Here is a 19,903-nt window from a genome sequence, read left to right as displayed (position 1 = left end):
ATTCCAAAAATCATCCCAAATGTTCACAAACACTGTGCTTTTATTTGCACATCAGGTTTCTAGCCAGCAGTGAAGGAAACTCAATCTGCTATAAATCACATCCTCTCTATATAATGTTGATAAGGGCCAGATACAACTAAATTCTGATATTTTCTTTTCGCTTTGGTGCATAGAGAGATGAAGTTCCTCTTTTAATACCTCAGATTGCTGTAAATAAATATCATTAATGCTGACATGTAGCAATAAGGTAAATACTTCATCTTCGGCGACACAATCCAATTGGGCCTCTATGTCAGAAGTCTTCGCCCCTGCGAGGCATTTAACATTAACTGTTGGTTTAACTTTGTTGTTTTCAGGATCCACGGGCGCGCTGTAGAGTGCAGAGAATTGGTAACCTGGGTGCCAAGGGACTAAATTTTGGCTTCTTTGACTCTTGTCTTACTGTTACCCACTCACCCTGTGGCTGAATTGGTGCTGCTGATTTCGGCTGTACCTTGAGTACAGTGGGACCTGGAGAGACTGAAGCCGAATCAGAAGTAGCTGAATTGTCTAAACAAACCGAGTCAACCAAATTTTCAGTTTGCCTAATTGCTATCGGGTTCCTAACACGGTCCTCCAATTCATGTATTTTCCTGACCAACTCTAAATTAACTAAAACGTTTTGGCAGGTGAAGCTGTCTACATTGTTGGTCGGAAAACCTGAACTGTACATGCTGCATATAAATGTGCCCTCAACAGGCAGAGAACAGATGGAACTTATGTTTAGCGCTGAGTTCATCTTATCTGTTTCTCCAGTAAGTTTGGTGCTTTTTGATGCTTCATTCATTTGAAACACTAAGAGACCGTTGCCATTAAGTTTCCACCACCTGCTGGGTGAGCAACTTTGATTTCTCACTACCGGTTACTTCTCTTTGTTGGCTGTCGGTTTTACTCCAATTGGACTTACTTGGGTGTTTGTGAAGGGCTACTTGTGTGTGGGAGAGGCAGCTGCTCGCTGCTGCTCAGAAGAGAAGGGGCCTGAAAGAGAGAGAGAGAGATCAGGATCAGATAAATTTGGGCCTCTTGAGAGTTGCTCAAGTCTACACTTCAGTGAAAGGAGCCTGTAAATCTGCTCCTGCAAAACAAAATGAATTCAAAGCAAATGTGATTTGAAGAACAAATTTCATTTCATTTCAGTTAGTTGTAGAGAAACACTATCCACCCATCCATTTTCTGAACAAGTTTGTCTATTCCAGAAATGCAGTCTAGCCTAATAGTAAGTATGAGTAGTATGGCCAAAAAGTGATATTGTTATATTCACACTACTCTAGTGGACTGGCATTTCCCACTAACCTAGGTAGTTCTGTGCCATTAGGCAACTATGGATTTGCTTGGGACTTGCTGGAAAAAATGTGACTAGGTGCTACCTTTAAACAGGATCTGATAGATGCTGAAAAGGAATCATGATCATCTATGTCTGTATGTTTCAAAGATTTACTTGAATTGTATTACAAATACAACCACCTTGGATCATAGATTTTCAGGATTTATGCTCTTGTCCTGTGCCTGCTTGTCTATGTGGTTTCATCTTGTTTGGATGCGTTTCTGAGCACTCCTAATCACTTCAAATCTTCATACAACAACTGGAATCTGGTAGGAGAAAACTTTGTTTTATTCAGGGGGCTGTTTACAGGGGCTTTCATTCCACTCACCATCATTATCTGAATTTGTTGTACCGGACAGTGTTTTGACTTTTACCATGAGTGTTTATCTTTGATCATTTTTTGCTCAGTGTGTCCTGTGGTTTCATTAGTATTTGTGTTAATTAAATACAGTAATTATTATTGTTGGAGTAAATTGGGTGAGATTTACGTGCACATTGATTGTTAATTGTTTTTGCCTTCTTTATTTATTTAATATATTATTTATTGTCAATTTCTTTGATTCCCCATTGAACAAAAAGAAGCAAGCCTAAATAGACTTTAATATTGCTTTTCAAAACAAGCTTTCACACTTGTCACACTGCTGATTTTGAAAATCTTGCCTCTACAAAAATCAATGTTGCTGGACAATTTTTAAATTGGTATTCTAATAAAGAAACAAAACATTTCTGTTGCTTTTTAACCTTGACAATATATAGAATTGTAATATACATTAATCAAAAAATGGAAATATATGGCTTATTTTTGCCTACTTTTTAAAAAAAAAACTTTGAGGTGGGTATGTGTTGTGAGAAGTACTAGTATGGACACATTTACTGCTGCAGCTGTTTAGGCAAAAAGGGGAAAATGCTGCATACCGGCCCACTTCACACACTGATTATCATAGACTATGGAAGTACCTGCATGTATGTACAGTCACATCACAGATTTATTTAATGCTGTTAGCACTCATCTTAACCACCTCTTAATAATTGTTGTTGCTTTGTAGTACTTTATTTTCCTAATTTTTCATAGCTCTGTATTATTCTTTGTTCCTTAGTCGTTTAACGTTTGTAAAATTAATGTGTGAGTATATTGCAAAAAGCATGTCAATTATAGTACCATAAACACACATGAGATTGAACAGACTACTTCAAAAATTGAAAGCTTTAAGTTATGACAAGGAAAAAATATACACTCTTTTGTCATCATGTTATACCACATACATAACGTAACAACTCAAAATATACATTTTAACATTCATAAAACAAAAGTAGCCAGAGCCTTGCTCTTGTCCGATTCTGCTGTCTACAATTATAGCATACATTTTCTGAAGTACTCATGATTATAAATTCTTTTTCCATCTCCACAGTTGTACCATTATATGCTGCATTGTGTCAGAAGGTAACACAACACCCACTTGCCACCACGTGCTATCTGTTTTAGAGTCTCTTTGCTGCAACATGCAGAATTGCGTGCATCTAAACTATAAAGTGTGAAACATTTAACTTTAGAAAAGTTCATAGACGTCATGCATTTGGGTCCTGCCTGCTTCAGTGCTTTACAGGAAAGACGTGACCTGCACACAAATAATGATAATTGGTTCACTCAGCAGTCATCCTTATTCAACAACTATAACCTTAACTATAGTGTGACCAGGCCCATTAATTGAGTTAAATAACTCTTCCACAACCGTAATCTTAACCATAGTGTAACCAGGTATATCCTGCTTACAGTCATTGTAGCCGGACAACTGTCACTACTAGCATGTGGAATGGCATATAACTTGTGTGCATTATGGGCTGAATTATATGTTTAATTTGACCTATGTTTAGGTGCATTATATTCTGCAGTCTGCAGTGATGGAAACTTGTTCTCTTTTGCAACGGGTAACAAAGATGGCTTCCTGATGTGGTAAACCGCAGTAAAAATTATACTATTAATGAGTTGATAGACTTCATTTGTCCACTGGGAGAAATTTGGCTTTTTAAATAAATAAATACATACATACATAAATAGGTAGATAAGTAAGTAAATAAATTTTATTACATTGTCTCATTTCTACTGTACACCACTATGTAATAGTAATGACCACAAGGCAGAAACTGTGGATAGGTTAGCAGTTCATCATAGAGCTCACCCATGCACACAAACATTTGAAAGTTTCCAATCTATTTAATCTGCATTCTTTTGTGTTGTGGGAGGAAGTGTAAGTACCTGGAAAAAATCCACAGGATCACAGTGAGGACATGCCGTCTCCACACAGACAGTGACCAGGAATGGATCTGAGTCCAGAGCCCATGATTTATTAGACAGCATTTCTTACGATTTCGTCCCCATGCTGTGCACAACAAAATTCCAGCGGGACAGTGACTAATGTGCTGTCCCAATTTATACAAGTGATTATATCTTCATAATGATCTTTTGCTTCCTATCTTGCTGCTCAGTGAAAGCCTCTCCGGCCTAAACATTTGTAGGTAAATTGCACAGTTCACACACACAAACACATGCGTTATCCACATCAAAAACAAAATAGCAAAGAGACACAGGCCAAAGCTGAAGCTTAGGAAAAAACACATTAAAATTCTGTAGGTGTACATGGCACATTTTTAAATCACATAACTGAGTGATCTTTGTGATAAGCGGCTTTATTTAAACTTGTTGAAAGTTTGTTATCTTTGTTCACTTTAAGTATATTCTTAGCCTTTTCATTAGCATTTCTGCGTTGGCAGTTGTATGGCTTTTGGTGTACCAGGGTTTCCCGAATAATGCTATAGCTTTGCTTTATTTAATTGTCGCAGCTTTAGCAGTGGCTGTTATGGGATGTTTGTCACAGTGGTAGTCAGCGGCCTGGAATGTCTGAAGTGGCAAAATTTGTCCGTAAAGGAATTTGCAACTGAAGATAGTAACAAAGGAGCTTTATGCTTATTGATGATTCATTGTTTTAAATAACAGAGTTCGTTCTTTCTTTCTTTCTTTCTTTCTACTTGCTTTTGGCAGTTTGCTTAATTAATGAACATTTCAAGTGGAAGGATAACTTGTTCCTTTATCTTTTTTTTGTTTTTGATTTTTTTTACAGTTGTAGTCTTTTTGTTTTCTTCCTTCCTTACACCAACACGCTCTGACCAGTGTACACAGCCTCTGCAGAAGAATTCTGTATTACACTAATCTAATCTGAAGGCATTTTTCCTTTCAATTTCTTATAATCAAAATGATGGAATTCCACTTTTTTAATTTCTTTTGCTTGTTTGGAGTACATGTACGTGCTTTAGCAATGTGCTGTATTATAAAACAATTGAGTATAAAAGTGTTTGCTTTCATTTGAACAACATTTGATTGTATCAGAAAGACACTCTCTTAAAACACGTGGTGCTCTGTAGCTGTGGTTGTCTACATTTATGTGTGTCTGTCTTCCGTCTTCACTGTCGCAGCACTCATTACAACATGTAAATTAATTATTAAGCTTAAGTTATCTTGTACTACTGAGTTATTGAATGGATAACAGTAATTTTAGCTTTTTATTTTCTCTCAAAGTCAAGTCTTTTGTATGGTATCTTTTGGTTTCTCCCTGAAACCCTGGTGTTGGTTTGATACACATGGACTGGAGGAATTTGGAGTTGGTGTTTTAGGAAGGAACCCTGAGGGTTAGCCTTTGCAGCGTAGGATTTCACAGCTACTCACTACACACTTTTTAATGAGTTGCCCCCATTTATGTATTCTCATTTGAGAGTTACATCTGACCCTGCGAAGCTAACAGTGTCCAGTCTTACTATAGAACAAATAAATTGCTTTTTTCACTTTAGAACATCAGTATTAATATTTTAGAATATTTTATATGTTTCAGTTCTACACTCAGTCTTCAGTGTATTAACCAGTGATGACACCTTAATGTGTAAATACTTAATTTACTGTAATGTCATGTACAGTATAGTTTTATAATCCATCCATTATCCAACCCGCTATATCCTAACTACAGGGTCACGGGGGTCTGCTGGAGCAAATCCCAGCCAACACAGGGAGCAAGACAGGAAACAAATCCCAGGCAGGGCGCCAGCCCACCGCAGTAGTTTTATGTGTTGTGCAATTTTCTTCAGTATAATTGGAATTATAAGTAAATGGAAAAGAAGGTTAGAGACACTACATTTTGGCTTTCTATTTTAATTGTATACAGCCAAAATATTTTCTTTGTCATGTTTTATTGTAAATTGTGGGTATACCTGTTTGTTTCTTTTGTAAATTTAGCTCTCATGAGCAGAATTTTGATTTGGTGTTCATAAACAAGCATGTGTGTTTTTGTTTACATATTTGTTGTTTTTCTAAGTATCACAAATGCTCATTGGATGGAAATGAGTTGCTTTCACTTATTTAAAAAATAAAACCACATGAATAAAGTATTTCTAACTATTTCCTTAACTGTTTTCTGTTTGTTTTTATAGCTGGCTTGCCTATGATGACTTCAACTTTTGCGGAAACATCACAGTGTTAGAAGTTAATGGCTGTTCAAAAGAGAAGAAGCAACACATTAATGGTGTCAGATCCTTGAGACCAATGAAAATGGTATTTCACATCCACACACACAATGCATTCAGATTCGATAATCAGACAAGTTCATTAGGATCCACTGTAAAAGGAAATGCATCTCCACTAATAGAAAATCCACCAGGCAGCACTGCCCATTAAAGTATGAGTGCATGATTCAAAAATGTATGTACTGTATATACAATCAAGGTTTCACTTCTGTTTTTATTTTGCCAGTCAGCCTTATGTATTATTGGCAAATTGCCACATTTGTCATAGTTAAGTGAAACAAGATACTTTAAAAGGACTCATTTCTATTTTCCTGTGTATTTTGGCTGAGTGCAGGCTACATCTTTTTAAAAGGTAGTCATTTGACTCTTGGAAATTAAATTAGTTCAAGATTGCAGTTTAACTAGGTATATTTCATTTCATATTTTCTTTTTTGGAATGTTGGAGGGCGGAAAAAAACTAAACTACAACTCTTGCAAGAATTTTTAAAAGAATGAGTACTGAGCGTCAAATCCAAAATTGCACTTGAGGTTGATATTTATTCAGTTTTTATAAAGTCACTCATTCCCCAGCTGTATAATTACATTTTGAACAGACCTAGTCCACGTCTTTACAGTTATACCATCTACTATGAAGGGAGGTACAAATATAGTAGAGAGACTTTCTAAATAAAGTATCGAAGTCATTGGCTAATACTGTAGATGCACATTGACAAAGAGGTTAAACAGTCTGCCTGCACTGTAGCGGGCCATTTGTATTTGGCAATAAGATTATTTTATATAATTAAGAACTGCACATTTGCCTCACCCTCCAGGCTCGTTTTCTGCATTGAACCAGCCCTGCTGAAATAGGGTACACTGTTCCATGACCATAAATTGCAATGATCAAATATGAGTATGCTATGTTATGGAAAATTATACACATCTGAATGTCATTGTTCTATGTCTGCTTTTGCCAGTGCACTATTTTCAGATTTGAAATTAAGTGCCATTTTTAAGACAAATAAAAGAAAGACAACAAATTTATGCAGTACAAAATTCATATTTGAAGTCTAAAGTTTACTTGCATCACTTCTACACAGATTCTTCAAGTCACTTCTCTTTCTCATGAGGTCGTCAATTGGCCCAACTGTACCTCTTTATGGGTTACTTTATCTGGTTACGTAATTCTAAGAGGCCACACACTCATCTAGGAAATATGTTGTGTTAACTAAAAAATGAGGGCACAAATCAGAATCGTAAAAATAAATTTTAAGTGTGTCTCTTGTGAATTTATATCTATCAGTGATCATGCCTAATTAATCCAAATTAAAGATTGTGGTGAGGCAGATCTCTTTGCAGATCTCTTCCCAGCAGTATTGGGCTCAAAGCAAGAAGCAATCCTGAAAAGTGTATCAGTTCATGACAGTACACTTCCTGAGCATTACTGAACTCACTCATACTGAGTCAGTTAAAAGTTACACAGTCAGCCTAACAGACATTTTGAGCTGAACTGCTTACGTATATTTATCAAACTAAATCTGTCTGTGTCGAATCAAATAAATCAGGTATATCTTAGACAGATGGCTACTATATTCTTCTGGTTGTGTGCTCAATGTTTATTTTGTATTATATAGATTATACTACCATCTTGTAGTCATTCATAAGGAAAATCAAATCACTATACCAAACAACATTTTAGGGCCTGTATGTATACAGTAGTTAATCTATATTTCTTTGTGCTAGACTAGTGCCAAATTCAAGTACCTTGCACCTAATGCAAGTCTAGTCTATTGAAACATTTTCCTTTAATTGCTGGATCTATCATATCTACATATGAAGCAAAGCAGTTTATTTAGGCAAAACAAAAACAGTGCTGTCCAAGAATTGTACACCTTGATTGCTTTATGGCAGATTTACAGTACATACTGGATTAATAGATAGCAGATTGACTTTATTGCAATGCATTTTTTTGCTTATATTGTTCCAAATATTTGCTTGGCAGGGCAACCTACATATTTTTGGATTTCATGTTCATCTTTTTGCTCATTGATTCCGTGTCTTAGGAATTGTTTATTCCAATGTATGATTTAAACTGACCTGATTGTTAATATACTGTTTAAGTAAAACTGACGATTTTTAATGTCTCTTGGACATTTCTATGTTAACCCTATTTTTGTTTAATACAAACTAAACTGGTTTATCATAAATATATCATTATCCTTTTCCAAATAATATGGTTTCATTTACTTTATTTTTGCAGCCTGGCAGCAGAACTGACAATGCTGATGTGTTCCATTTGTTGTGGGCTAAAATATGAATGTTTTCATTGCAGCAGGAATAATTTTCTTTCTTTTTCTATTCAGGGGGGGCTTAAAGTACAGACGCCTCTGGATCCCAAAGTAAGTAATATTCTGAATATTGAATGGGTAATTTCATTTCCAAACTAGTAAAGGATTAACAAAGTTTTGAGAATAAAGCATAATTTCATGAAGTTTTTAATTATACATCCTCGACTTCATTTTTTTCTTTACTACTGCAGGATATAAAGCTTGTTTTGTTTGTTATTGTTAAAGTATTTACATTTATACTGTTTATCCAGTCCTTTGTACAAAGCTGAATGAATGTTCCCGCATAACAGTTAAAACCAGACAGTTTCTTATTAAAAACTTTGACCACGGTTTTAAAACAAAACAGAACTGGGTGATTGTTAATGATATCAAAAATACTCTGGCTGCATTTAGCACAATTTTGATGAGACAATTTTATAACTAAGACAACATTAAGGTAATTTTGAACTTAGCTCAGGCTTTCCCACCACCATACACCAAATGAGGACCGTATTGTTTAGGCTTAAAGGACTGGTCTGCTGCTCTGGAGGAGGATATGTAGACACCCGATGCTTATTGAAGACAGACAAATTTACATGGTAAATAAAGTACTGTATATTGTGTAATGGCACATAAACTGGTTTATGTGTTCTAAACCTAGACTGAGTTATTAACCAAGTTTAATTATGGGTCACCAATCTGCATTTGTTTCCTAATACACCCAGTTCTGAGATTACATGCAGAAAAACTAATAAAAAAGCAATTAACTATATTATTCGTGTAGTTATGAGCCAGGATTACTATTTGACTTTATTCTAGTCTGAATCCATGCTCCAAAGCATCTACTGGTCAATGCCCTGTTTCCTTGTAGAAGATGTGGAAGCACTTAAAGATTTGTCTCTCAAGGATTACCATTTAACTGGATTGCTACTAACTAATGTGCAGTCATTCTTTTATTTGGTCAAAGGCCATGTTTACACAATGCTGGGAACACATTACATTTTCCTAATCTGGAAATTACGTTTATCTGAATAAAACTAATAAACTTGAATGTGCACTATGTCAGTACTTTATAAAATGCAGCACCAATTGACTACATATCTGGCTGTCCTATTAGTGATTGACTTGGTAAGAACCACCATATGTGGCTTTGTACATGTGTGCATTTACCAGGGTACATTTTGCTCAGCTGGCACTCCACTATAGCTACACTGTTGATTGTGTGATTTAGTGTAGCTGTAGTAACACTGTTTAATTTTTTTATTTTAGATGTACAGTATCGTTTCTTCATCCTTTTAGTTATATAGATTTTAAGATATTGTTGTTGAGCGTTGAAAAATGTCAAGCACTCACGTTTTTAAGGAACTGAAAATAAACATCAGTTAACCAAATCACACAAGTCCTGAATCTGACATAGTACACATTAATAATACTTAATAATATAAAACCTTCTGCCAAAGGCATGGAGGCCGCCATGAATCTTGCCAAAAAACTGATCTATGTGGGCTCGTGTTGCTCAGTACCAAAAGTATTAAGTATTACATTCTGTTTCAAATGATGCAGCCAATGATGCATTCCTTACATTTGTTGGCTATTCATTCCAGCCTTTATGGCATCTGGAACCAAAAGTACTACTGCCCACAGTAATAGTATTTGTTCTTGGAAATATATGACTGTTTGCATCTTGTGACTGTAGAACTTATTGTACTGCGTATAAAAGTATTAATAAATTCAGCAAAAATTTGAAAATTTTGAAATCCGTTAGAAACTTACTAGGAGTGAGAGTTGAGAGTTTTGCTATCCTTCTTTGTAATATAGCAGGCAATTTGAACTACATGTGTATTTTGCCAGGGACACTCGCTGTAGTCTTGTAGTCTTATTTCAGAATAGGAAGACAGAAGTTTTGAAGTAAGCTTGCTACACTCACTAACTATGGCATCAGAGAGTGGTGATGTGTTGCATGTTGATTAGCACTAGCAAGTAAGAATTTCACTGTATTCTGTATATGTGACAGTAACAGTCATTTAAACTCGTAAAGCTAAGGGAAAAAATACCAGAACATTAAGATAAAATAAGACTTGACCTTTAATGCTAAGTTTACTTCTTGAAATAACCAAATGTAAAGGCAATGGGAGTGAAACACAAGATTTTTTGGTACAACAGGATTATGGGCAAGTGCCTTGCTTTTTACTGAAGACTTGCCTCTTCAGCTGTGACTTGGGTAGAAGAAAAGATTGAAAGATTCCATGGCTCATTGCCTTTCAACAAAACAACACTCAGTGTTAAACAGTTATAATAAAGAAGTGAGCAGCAGACTGTTGTGGCCGATATTTCGTATCATCTTATTCAAATATTATTCAGTAAACTTAGTTGCACTAACAATACACGATAAACCATCATGTAAACAGAATATTCTGGCAAGTTATAGGTTTATATTTGAAAGTGGCTTTGTGTCACAGCTCATATTGCATCCAATATTTGTAATGCTTGTGTACTTATAAATACATGTACTGTATAAATTTACATGCAAAATATGTAAATATAGCAACAAATGACATATGACTGCATAATCACTTTAAAGCATAAATTACAATGACTTACTAATTATTATATTTGCTGCTCAGTGCACTTGACAATAATCTTGATACTTGTTTGAATTAGTGGATTATCTATTTGTAAAATCATCTTGGCAAAGTAAAGCAAATCTTTAATAGTGATTTTTATGGGAGCATTACAAGGAACTCAAAAATAAGACACTTTCTTACATATTTAGTAGAACATAACTTTAGTCCTTAGCAGAAAGGGTTTCAAAAATCTACACATGATTCTGTAAAATCTGCAGCCTCGTGTGGTTATGAAAGTAATATTTACATTAGCTCAAAGAGCAGATTTCAGCATGACTTAGCTGCAAAAGTTTTAGAAGTAATCTCAGTTCAATTCAGTTCTTATATAGTTCTCTTCATTATATACAGATATAATATAGTGCCAGAAAAGTATGCAAATATGCATTATTGACATAGGTAAACACAAATGTCTTTAAAAGTCTCCATTAAGCATGTCTTTTGCTTACTTTGGTTACTTCTTGTCTTTCAGGTCATAGTTTATGAAACAGCATCTTTCCTTGGCAGATCTAAAGAGTTCAAGGACAACCTCCCTTCTGTGGCTGCTGTTAAAGGGCTAGCAGGAGTTGGCTCCCTAAAGGTCATTGGTGGAGTGTAAGCATCTGTGTTAAAAGATTTTATTCACAGGTGGCTCAAAGAAAATTTGTCCAACAACATGCAGTTTTCAGGTCTGCATATAGCTGTATCGCACTGAATTTAGGCATTTTAAAGTGATTCTTCATTCAGAAGAAGACCTTAGCATATTTTTAAGTGATTCATTGGATCTTGTAGTTGTTGAAGATTAATATTTAATAATTCTATTAAGCTCACAGGAAACAGAGGCCTGTCCTTGCAGCATTAGGTGCAATGGAAGAATTTACCCTGGACGGGACACCAACAAATTAAACACACAAATACTCACGTGTACGCCCACAGTCAGTCATGCCAGTTTAGATTTACCTGTTAACCTAAATTGCACAGGCAGCTTTTAGGATGTGAGAGGAAAAGAAGAGTGTACAAAGAAAAATTCATGCGGATATATGGAGAAGGTGTAGCCTTGGTTCAAGCAGCTGCCTGGAGGGGATTCTAACTCTGCCTCATGGAGCTGTAAGGTGACAGCATTTACCACTATACTACTGTGCCACTTATGTTATATGGTTTAGTAGAAAAATGCTGTAATAGAGAGAAGGGAATAACTACAACCTTAAATAAAACAATGGTAACTGTGCACAGATCTAATCTAAATTATCTACCCTTTTACTGCTGCTCTGATGCTATGTTACATTTGACAGATGTTATATAAAATAATAGCTAAATATTACTTGGGGCTTTATGTGCAGAATCAGTACATCATGGCATATTATCTAAATAGCTTTATGCCCATACAGGAGTTGGAAATGGTATTTTCACTGTAAATATCCCTTTGATCAAATTGCTGCAAACCTCTGGAGAGCCTAAGTGTGTACTTTAGGTCAATAAAATGTTAAATGAAGTTATTTTTTCCATCCTATATATAATTTGAGTACCACACTAGAAAGGTTTACTGGCATCAGTCTGGGAATTTGTAATTATAAAGCCAGGGCCTCCAGTGATTTAAGGGATAGCTCTTGATTATTGACCTTGCAGAGGTCTACAGTATTATTTCCCATGTATTTTCTTTTTCTTTTACAGCTGGGTTGCTTATGCCAAAGAGGAATACAAGGGTGAACAATATTTGCTGGAAGAGGGTGAATATTCTGACTGTCATGCATGGGGAGGATTTGACAGCTCCATACACTCTCTGCGCCATTTACAAGCTGTGAGTCTTTTAGTACAGCATAAGTAAAATGTATGGAAACACACGGCACTTGAGCCAGATTATCCATTAGGAAGTAGTTCTGCTTAAATGTGCTGACTCTAGGTAGTTTATTTCCAAAGCTTGTTGGAAAAAGTAATAAAAAGACAAGGCTTGTACAGTTTATGTGGAGTATATTGAGTTTGTATCAGATATCCAGTTTTTTTGCTGACTTCAGCAACACATGATGAAGCTATATTAATTATGATGGAGCAGAGGGCATAAGATAAAATGGAAAATTTGTCTTTGTTTTTTAACTTAAAACAGACATATAAACATGTAGTTCAATAAGCAAGTAATTGGAAATTGCATTTCATTTAAAAATAGTGGTCACTTAGGAAGGCACTATAAAATTGAAAACTACATTTGCCACTGTGTTCATTAAATCTCTTAATAATAACAGCTTTCTAAATATTCAAATCATTCTTAAATCTCCTGCCATTTTTAATATCTTCCCCTTTTTATTTTTTACCAGTGTACATAGCAGAAATAATACTTAACTTTTTTACCTCAGTAAATATATTTAATTCTGTGTCCGCTTTTCTGACATTATTTAGTTTTTTAAATCATCCTCGTGTTTTGTATAACAAATATAGTCAATGTTAGTAAGTCTTTACTGCTTTCTGAGAAAATATGCATTCCTAATTGAAAACGAGTTTTCTTGCTACACTTATCTTAGATTGTTGACTAGCCTGCAAAAAAAAAGAAGCAGCATATAAATTAGTACCTGAACAGAATGTTTTTGATGTATAATACATTATTTTTTTAATGTACTTTCCTGGTGGGAGTCACATTGGTTTCAAATCAGGCTGAATTTCTCGGCAACAGTTTCCAACCCTTTTAAAGTAATCCCCTGGCAAAATTAGAGATGCGTTCTTTTTAGCATGTCCTGGATGTGCCAATAGGTCTCTTTCTACTGGGATGTGCATGGCACAACCACGCTAAATGCTGCAACTCTACTGTTAAGTCCTTCTAGACTGTTAAATTATCACTTACATACAGTAAGTTAAAAATCTAATGCTTGTTAGTATAGAAACTCATTAATTACATTTACCGTTTCTTGTACTTAAACTACTCCTCCTTAGGGTGGTTGCTTCTCCATCACTAGTAGAGAGCAAGTCAGTCTGTTCTGGGAGAGGACCTTGAATTCACATCTGGAGGTGAACACTTTCATTTTGAAAGAATAATATCATTTGCAAACAACAAAGATGCAATGATCCACTAAAAGCATTAAGAGGAGTATAGAAAAGACTGTATGAAAAGACACTACACCTCAGGTATCCCTAGTTTTGTCTTCATCTCTTTTTCTTGTTAACCAAGAGAATGTTACCATATTTATAATCACCTGGGGCCTCATGCATAACGGCATGTGTAGAATTTGCACTATGACATGATGTAAGCACAAAATCGGAAATGTGCTTACGCACAAAAAATCCAGATGCATAAATCTGTGCATTCACCAACTTCTTCTGCTACATAAATCCCGGTCAGCGTGAAAATTAACGCACGTGCACGCGCCTGCTGTCCCGCCCCAACTCCTCCCAGAATTAATCCTTTTTGAATATGCAAATCAATATAAATTGCCCTTAAGATCAGCCTTCTGTGAAAAGACAATGGCAAAAGTACGAGGGAAAATAGAAGAATTTCGGCGAATACCAAGTGGAGGCAAGGAAAAACCTACTATTTGTTGGTTTTAAACAGTGGTATAAACAACAAAAGGAAGTTGATCGAGTGACATAGCGTGTCGGGGAAACTCAAAAGCTCAAGTTCACAAAGTTGCAAAGTATGAAATGTCAACTTTAATCTCGAAATTTCCACTTTAAACATGTAGTTTGTTTTGTCATTAAAGTAAAACATCATAAACTTCATCTTAAAATCGTTTAATTTACTAGTTTCTCAAATCACATCATAACTAAAGTAACACTTTAAATGCTTTGTTTTGTATTTGATCTTCTATGTGTGTGAATCACTACGTGCTTCCGGGCATTCTCTTCCTCCAACTGTACACAGAAACCATTACATTCATAATATTACAGCTCTCTGAATAATTAAAATACTGAGAAGTATACATGATATAATTTTCATGATGATAGGAGTTAAAGCATGTTATTAAACATGGGAACACGGTGGTGCAGTGATTGTTCATGTCTCACGCAGGATGCTTGCTGCACCATGCACGACCTTCGATGAAATAATTTATTGCAGCAGTACTGTCTCTTTCAAACATATTAACCCCCAATTCCTGTCCTTACTTTTCTTTCTCCAAATACCCAATCTCCACACAATCAGCTCTGTAATAGATGTTAAGTCATCTGTTAGCTTAGAACAGCAATTCTTCAAAACTTTTAAGGAACACTGAAATATCTTCGTAATGTTTAATTATTCTATCCAGCTATTCTTCCAGTGTCACGCCAGCCACACCAAGAATACAGCACGAGGCAGGAACAATCCCTGAACGAAGTTCCAGCTCCTGGCTAGCGCTGCAGCACCGTGTAGTTAAAGTTTTATCTGTATAATATAATAAAAATATTTTGCTGCATTTCATCTTAAAAATGATATCATCATCATATGTAAATATGCGCTTTATAAAGTGGCTCAGGTTGTGCAATATTATAAATGTATCGCAAGTTTACAGTGAGGTGATTGTACTTATAAGTAAGACAGTTCTACAAGGAGCATTTGATGGACTGATGGAGTGCGTTTAGAGTTCTTGTGATGAAACTGTTTCTGAGCTAAGAGGTCAGTACAGGAAACACTCTGAAGCATTTGTCGGATGAGAGCAGTTCAAATAGTGAATGGCTAAGGCAGCGTGTGCTTGATGCTGCATACCGATAATTCTCTTTCTGATCAGCTGCTGTACAGCTGTGATTCACACTCAGATACAGTGATATTAATACTCCGAGTGGTGCAGTGAGAGTAATATGGCAAAAGATGATCCAATGTGGCAACCTCTAACAGGAGCAGCTGAAAGAAGAAGAAGAAGGTGGTGCAGTGAGAGTAACAACACTAAAGCAGTTATGGTATTTGGAATAGTTTGACCATTCTGTGGACCATTATATTATTACAGGTTAATTACAGTCAAATGCAATAAACTAATAAGCAATATGCGGTTTATTTCAGTGTATTTATAAAGCCGCGTCAGGGATGTGGATCTGAAAAAGAAAGATAAACCACACAGGAACAGTAGCACTGCTTTGATGCTGGGTGCCGCCAGTCTGCAAAACCGAGTGGAGAACTTGTGTACGACAGGGTATGAGCTACTGTGGAAATGTGGGTGGCTTTACACCAAGTTTAGGTTTTATACATCGCGATTTGAATGTGGAAACGTTCTTACGCAACATTTTTGTGCGTACGCACCGTTTATACATGAGGCCCCAGGTTGGTGTCCCAAAGGCATCAAAGTAATCCCCTCCATCTCTACCATGGAAGTAGATTTTGCCTTTCATGCCACTTAATTACCCTTTGCTTTCATGTTAGTCTAGGCACATTAAGTTCCCAGTCCGATTTTAGTGTTTTTAGACATTGAGTGAAAAGTGACTATGCATGCATGTATTTCTTAAAAAAGTAATAAAATTAATTGACCTTTCAAAATATTATTGTCATGGCTGCTTTATAATCCTGTAGTCACTAAATAGTAACTGGCCTAGAAGAATACACAGCAGTTGCCATTACTTTCAAGACACTGCAATTGTACTACATTCAGTCAAATGTGTACAGATGAGTGACAAGCTGATTAATGGTAGAAATGCTGACTAAATTCTCTGTGTGATAGATCGCTCTAATTTCTGAAGTGAATTGTTAGTTGCATACTTTTCAGCCTCAGTTTTAAATGTTTTCAATTAGGTGACTTCAGTTTTATGGGTAATTAAAATTTTTGAAATAATAAGAACAATGTATGCAACCATCTTAAGTTTACTATGTAGATAATTGTTACTTTATTTTGTTTATTGGCCTGAAATAAAAAGTGTGATTAAGGGGGTGGTAGAGATAGAAATACAAAATATGGTGTGTGTTTGGGGTGAGAATTTCTATGACCTTTAGTAAGTACCATTAAGTATATTTATATACAGTACTTCACAGTTATATACTGTACAATATGAGGCTTAAGTTTCATGCAGTAATGTTTTGGGTAAAATCTGCATTAACCTACAGGGAAAAACCATTGCCTTTAGAAAGAAAATATGCAGAAAAGCTTTAATGAAGCCATTTCTTGGATTTGTATTAGGTTATCCTTGTTTTTTTTAATGCTATTGCTTGTGCACTACCAGGAGAAGTTGTACAAATTATAGGAGGGACTATATTTTTACTTATAATAGGTAGAAAATGGTCATTTCCTGATCCAGTTATCAAGCTGTGTTTCATCGGTTTTCTACAAATAGACCCTCTAATCATCTAAATGGCCAACAGTTATTTAACAATTAACCAAACTGGAAAATCTCATCACAAGATACATGTTGCAGTAACAAGCTCAATTTCTTTAACTTGCATTGCTCATATAGAAGGCCTGGCAAATAACATATCAGTAAATATTTTTTTTCTAGAGTTAATGAGTATTTTTGCTGTCAGAAAATATGTTTTCAATTTATTTTTCCTAGCTGAAAGGTCAGTCATACAGAAAATTTGAAAAGCACTTTGAAATGGAGATTATTTTTTCTGTTTAGAGTCCTACAGAACTTTGATTTCCAATTTCAAGGTACTATAGTGATTATTACTAATCCAGTCATGAGTGCAGTTTTACATTACTGTGCATTTAATGAAAAATGGTAAACTCGATAATTGCAATAGAAAAGTCACACGTGTTATTTTGCTCTAGGGCATCCATGGAAATGAAGGTAAAGTGCATTCAAAACAGAATCCAGGAATCCAGGAAATTTTATTCACTCAAAGGGTTGTGATTAATTGGGGAAAAATACTAATTCATTTAACATGGACATCTTGTTAACACAGAAATCTTGATATCATTTAAATTACTGTGACAATTTGGCTGTTAGCTAATTAATGATTTCTTTCTTCTAATTAACAAGTGTGTCTGACTGCAGTTGTAACTACTGTACTTCAGATGATCAGGACAGCTTTATGACTTTGTTGGTTATGACATTAAAGCCTAATTTCATAAAATGCCCTGATTTGACAATTTTTATAATAGTTATGTTAGACATTATGAAATTATTGACTCAGACATAAACTGTTTATGTTACAGTGAATTTTACTGACAAAATTATTGCGCATGTGAAAGCAATGATAATTCATTATTGTGTGCTTTAGTAATTATTAAGTGCCTTCTCCTGACATGTTTATGAACACACCTAGGGTTAATGTAATTACTTATATTAAAACATTATATTTTTCTGATTCTGTAATGTTTTTATTTACCATTTATGAATATTTTGTTTAGCAATTTGTGGTGTACTCTTTTTGTAGGATTTCATAGAACCGATTATAACTTTAAATGAAAAACCAAACTTGGAGGATGACCATAAAATAAACATTGAAGATCTAGATATTCCAGACCTGAAAGTTGCAGGCATACAGAAGGAAGTGCAATCAATCTGTGTACAAAATGGAGTGTAAGTTTTCCTGGCAGCTATTTTCTGTTGTGTGTGTACTTTGCTTAAAAAATACTCTTGCCATCTATTAATTTTTAATTTCTATTAAAACCCATTTTTCAGTACTTGTTTAATTTTTCTCTACTTCTTAAATGAAATTTTCATAAATACATCCTATTAAATGACTGTTAAATCTTGATTGGTACATTGACTGATGTTTAGACTAAAGAAAGGATTAGTAAATTTGAGATCCGACCAGCATATTGGATATGGCCGTTGAATATTCATATACTGCCTGTACAGTTTTGTTGTATATATTTGGTATTTGTGTACTTTGTACAATTCACTTTCTCGTATGTATACAGCTTGCATGGATGCAGTCTTTTCATTTTTTTATATGAGGTATTCCATTACGCATGTCCAGAATATTCGAAATATAGATGAAATGCAATGCTCAGTTAGCTTTTAATTTTTAAAACTTAATTTGTACTCACTAATATGCTGTAAAAAAATCTGTGACTTAAATGTCCGAGTTTCATGGGTGCAGTATACAAGCTAAAGACTAAAGAATCAGTATTTTGGGTCCTCCATATATGGATGTTCATTACAATAAAGTGTACTTAATTAACATTAACATTAAAACAGAATGTGAAATGTGCACTGTGTTCTTTCATGGGACAATTTAGAAAGGCACTGCTAATCTCCATTGATATTAAAGTGAATTTATTGTACCTAGTCTTTGAATTCATTTCTTAATAATAGTCAATAATAAACAAACAACTTCACATTTTTTTTTTATTTTGTAGATGGGTGGCATATAGTGAAAAATACTTTTGTGGACAGCAATTTATCCTAGAAAAAGGTTTTTATAGGAATAAGATGGACTGGAAGGGAGAAGGCAGTGCAGTCCTCTCTCTTCGACCAGTGAGACTGGTAAGTACATTGACAGTCAGAGAACAAATTGAAATATAAACCTAAAGGCAGTAGGTGTCTGGATCAGGAAGTTGAGGGAATGATATGTTTACTATGATAGGCATTTAAACTGTCAAATGTATATATGTTTGTCCCAAAACTTGACTTACTAGTCTTAGAAAATGTAAGGAATTTAATTGGTGTAAGTTTCTTTTATTCTGTTGTGTAAAACTTTCATTTTAAATACAGTATATCATGTAGTCTAGGGCAATATGCTGTTTCACAGTTAAGTATCCTTAATTGGTCAGTTCTGTAACGGTTATTTCATAGTGCTGGTTGAATTAACCTTTTAAACCTTTAATAGCATGCACCCTCACGTGGCACTTTATAGAGGCCAAATATAAATGCTAATGTGCATGATATAAATTTAGGAAGCAATGAAAAAGGAGTACAGGAAAGACAGGTACTAGGAAGTGCCAATTAATGCACCTGATACATCTTTAACTGCAAACACCATCAAAGGAAGGCTTATAAAATGGACACTTGTAATGTAACCCTGCAGAAAAGAATGTATTACAGCAAGACGGATCATAGTAAACTGACAACTCTACAGACCAAGTTAGCATGGATTATGCTAGGTTAATGACAGTACAAACCCCATGAATTACAGGGATTGCTTAAAGTCATAAATGAAGGATCCACAATAAAATGTGAGAGTCAATAGATCAGTCTAGATCTGAACATCAAGACAGGCTGAGAGTTCCATATAGTAGAAG

General features: G+C 35.0%; 1 protein-coding gene and 1 long non-coding RNA gene across 2 annotated transcripts in view; one reads left to right on the top strand and one right to left on the bottom strand.

Moving 5' to 3' along the window:
• Nucleotides 1–19,903, top strand: part of LOC120523269 (very large A-kinase anchor protein) — a 148,186-nt gene that overhangs the window by 82,813 nt on the left and 45,470 nt on the right. Inside the window, exons 9-14 of the mRNA XM_039744445.1 lie at nt 5,837–5,957; nt 8,272–8,307; nt 11,329–11,450; nt 12,507–12,633; nt 18,091–18,236; nt 19,022–19,148. Coding sequence (XP_039600379.1) covers nt 5,837–5,957; nt 8,272–8,307; nt 11,329–11,450; nt 12,507–12,633; nt 18,091–18,236; nt 19,022–19,148 — 679 coding nt within the window. The remainder of the gene's footprint in view (nt 1–5,836; nt 5,958–8,271; nt 8,308–11,328; nt 11,451–12,506; nt 12,634–18,090; nt 18,237–19,021; nt 19,149–19,903) is intronic.
• The window catches only part of LOC120523270, a 30,468-nt gene continuing 11,510 nt past the window's right edge, over nt 946–19,903 (bottom strand). Inside the window, exon 3 of the long non-coding RNA XR_005632576.1 lies at nt 946–1,017. This is a non-coding gene — a long non-coding RNA (uncharacterized LOC120523270). The remainder of the gene's footprint in view (nt 1,018–19,903) is intronic.

The sequence above is a fragment of the Polypterus senegalus genome, chromosome 2 (genome assembly GCF_016835505.1).
Source record: "Polypterus senegalus isolate Bchr_013 chromosome 2, ASM1683550v1, whole genome shotgun sequence".
Lineage (NCBI taxonomy): Eukaryota > Metazoa > Chordata > Cladistia > Polypteriformes > Polypteridae > Polypterus > Polypterus senegalus.
Note: the sequence above shows the minus strand (reverse complement) of the source record. Positions and strands in the feature narration are given on the sequence as shown.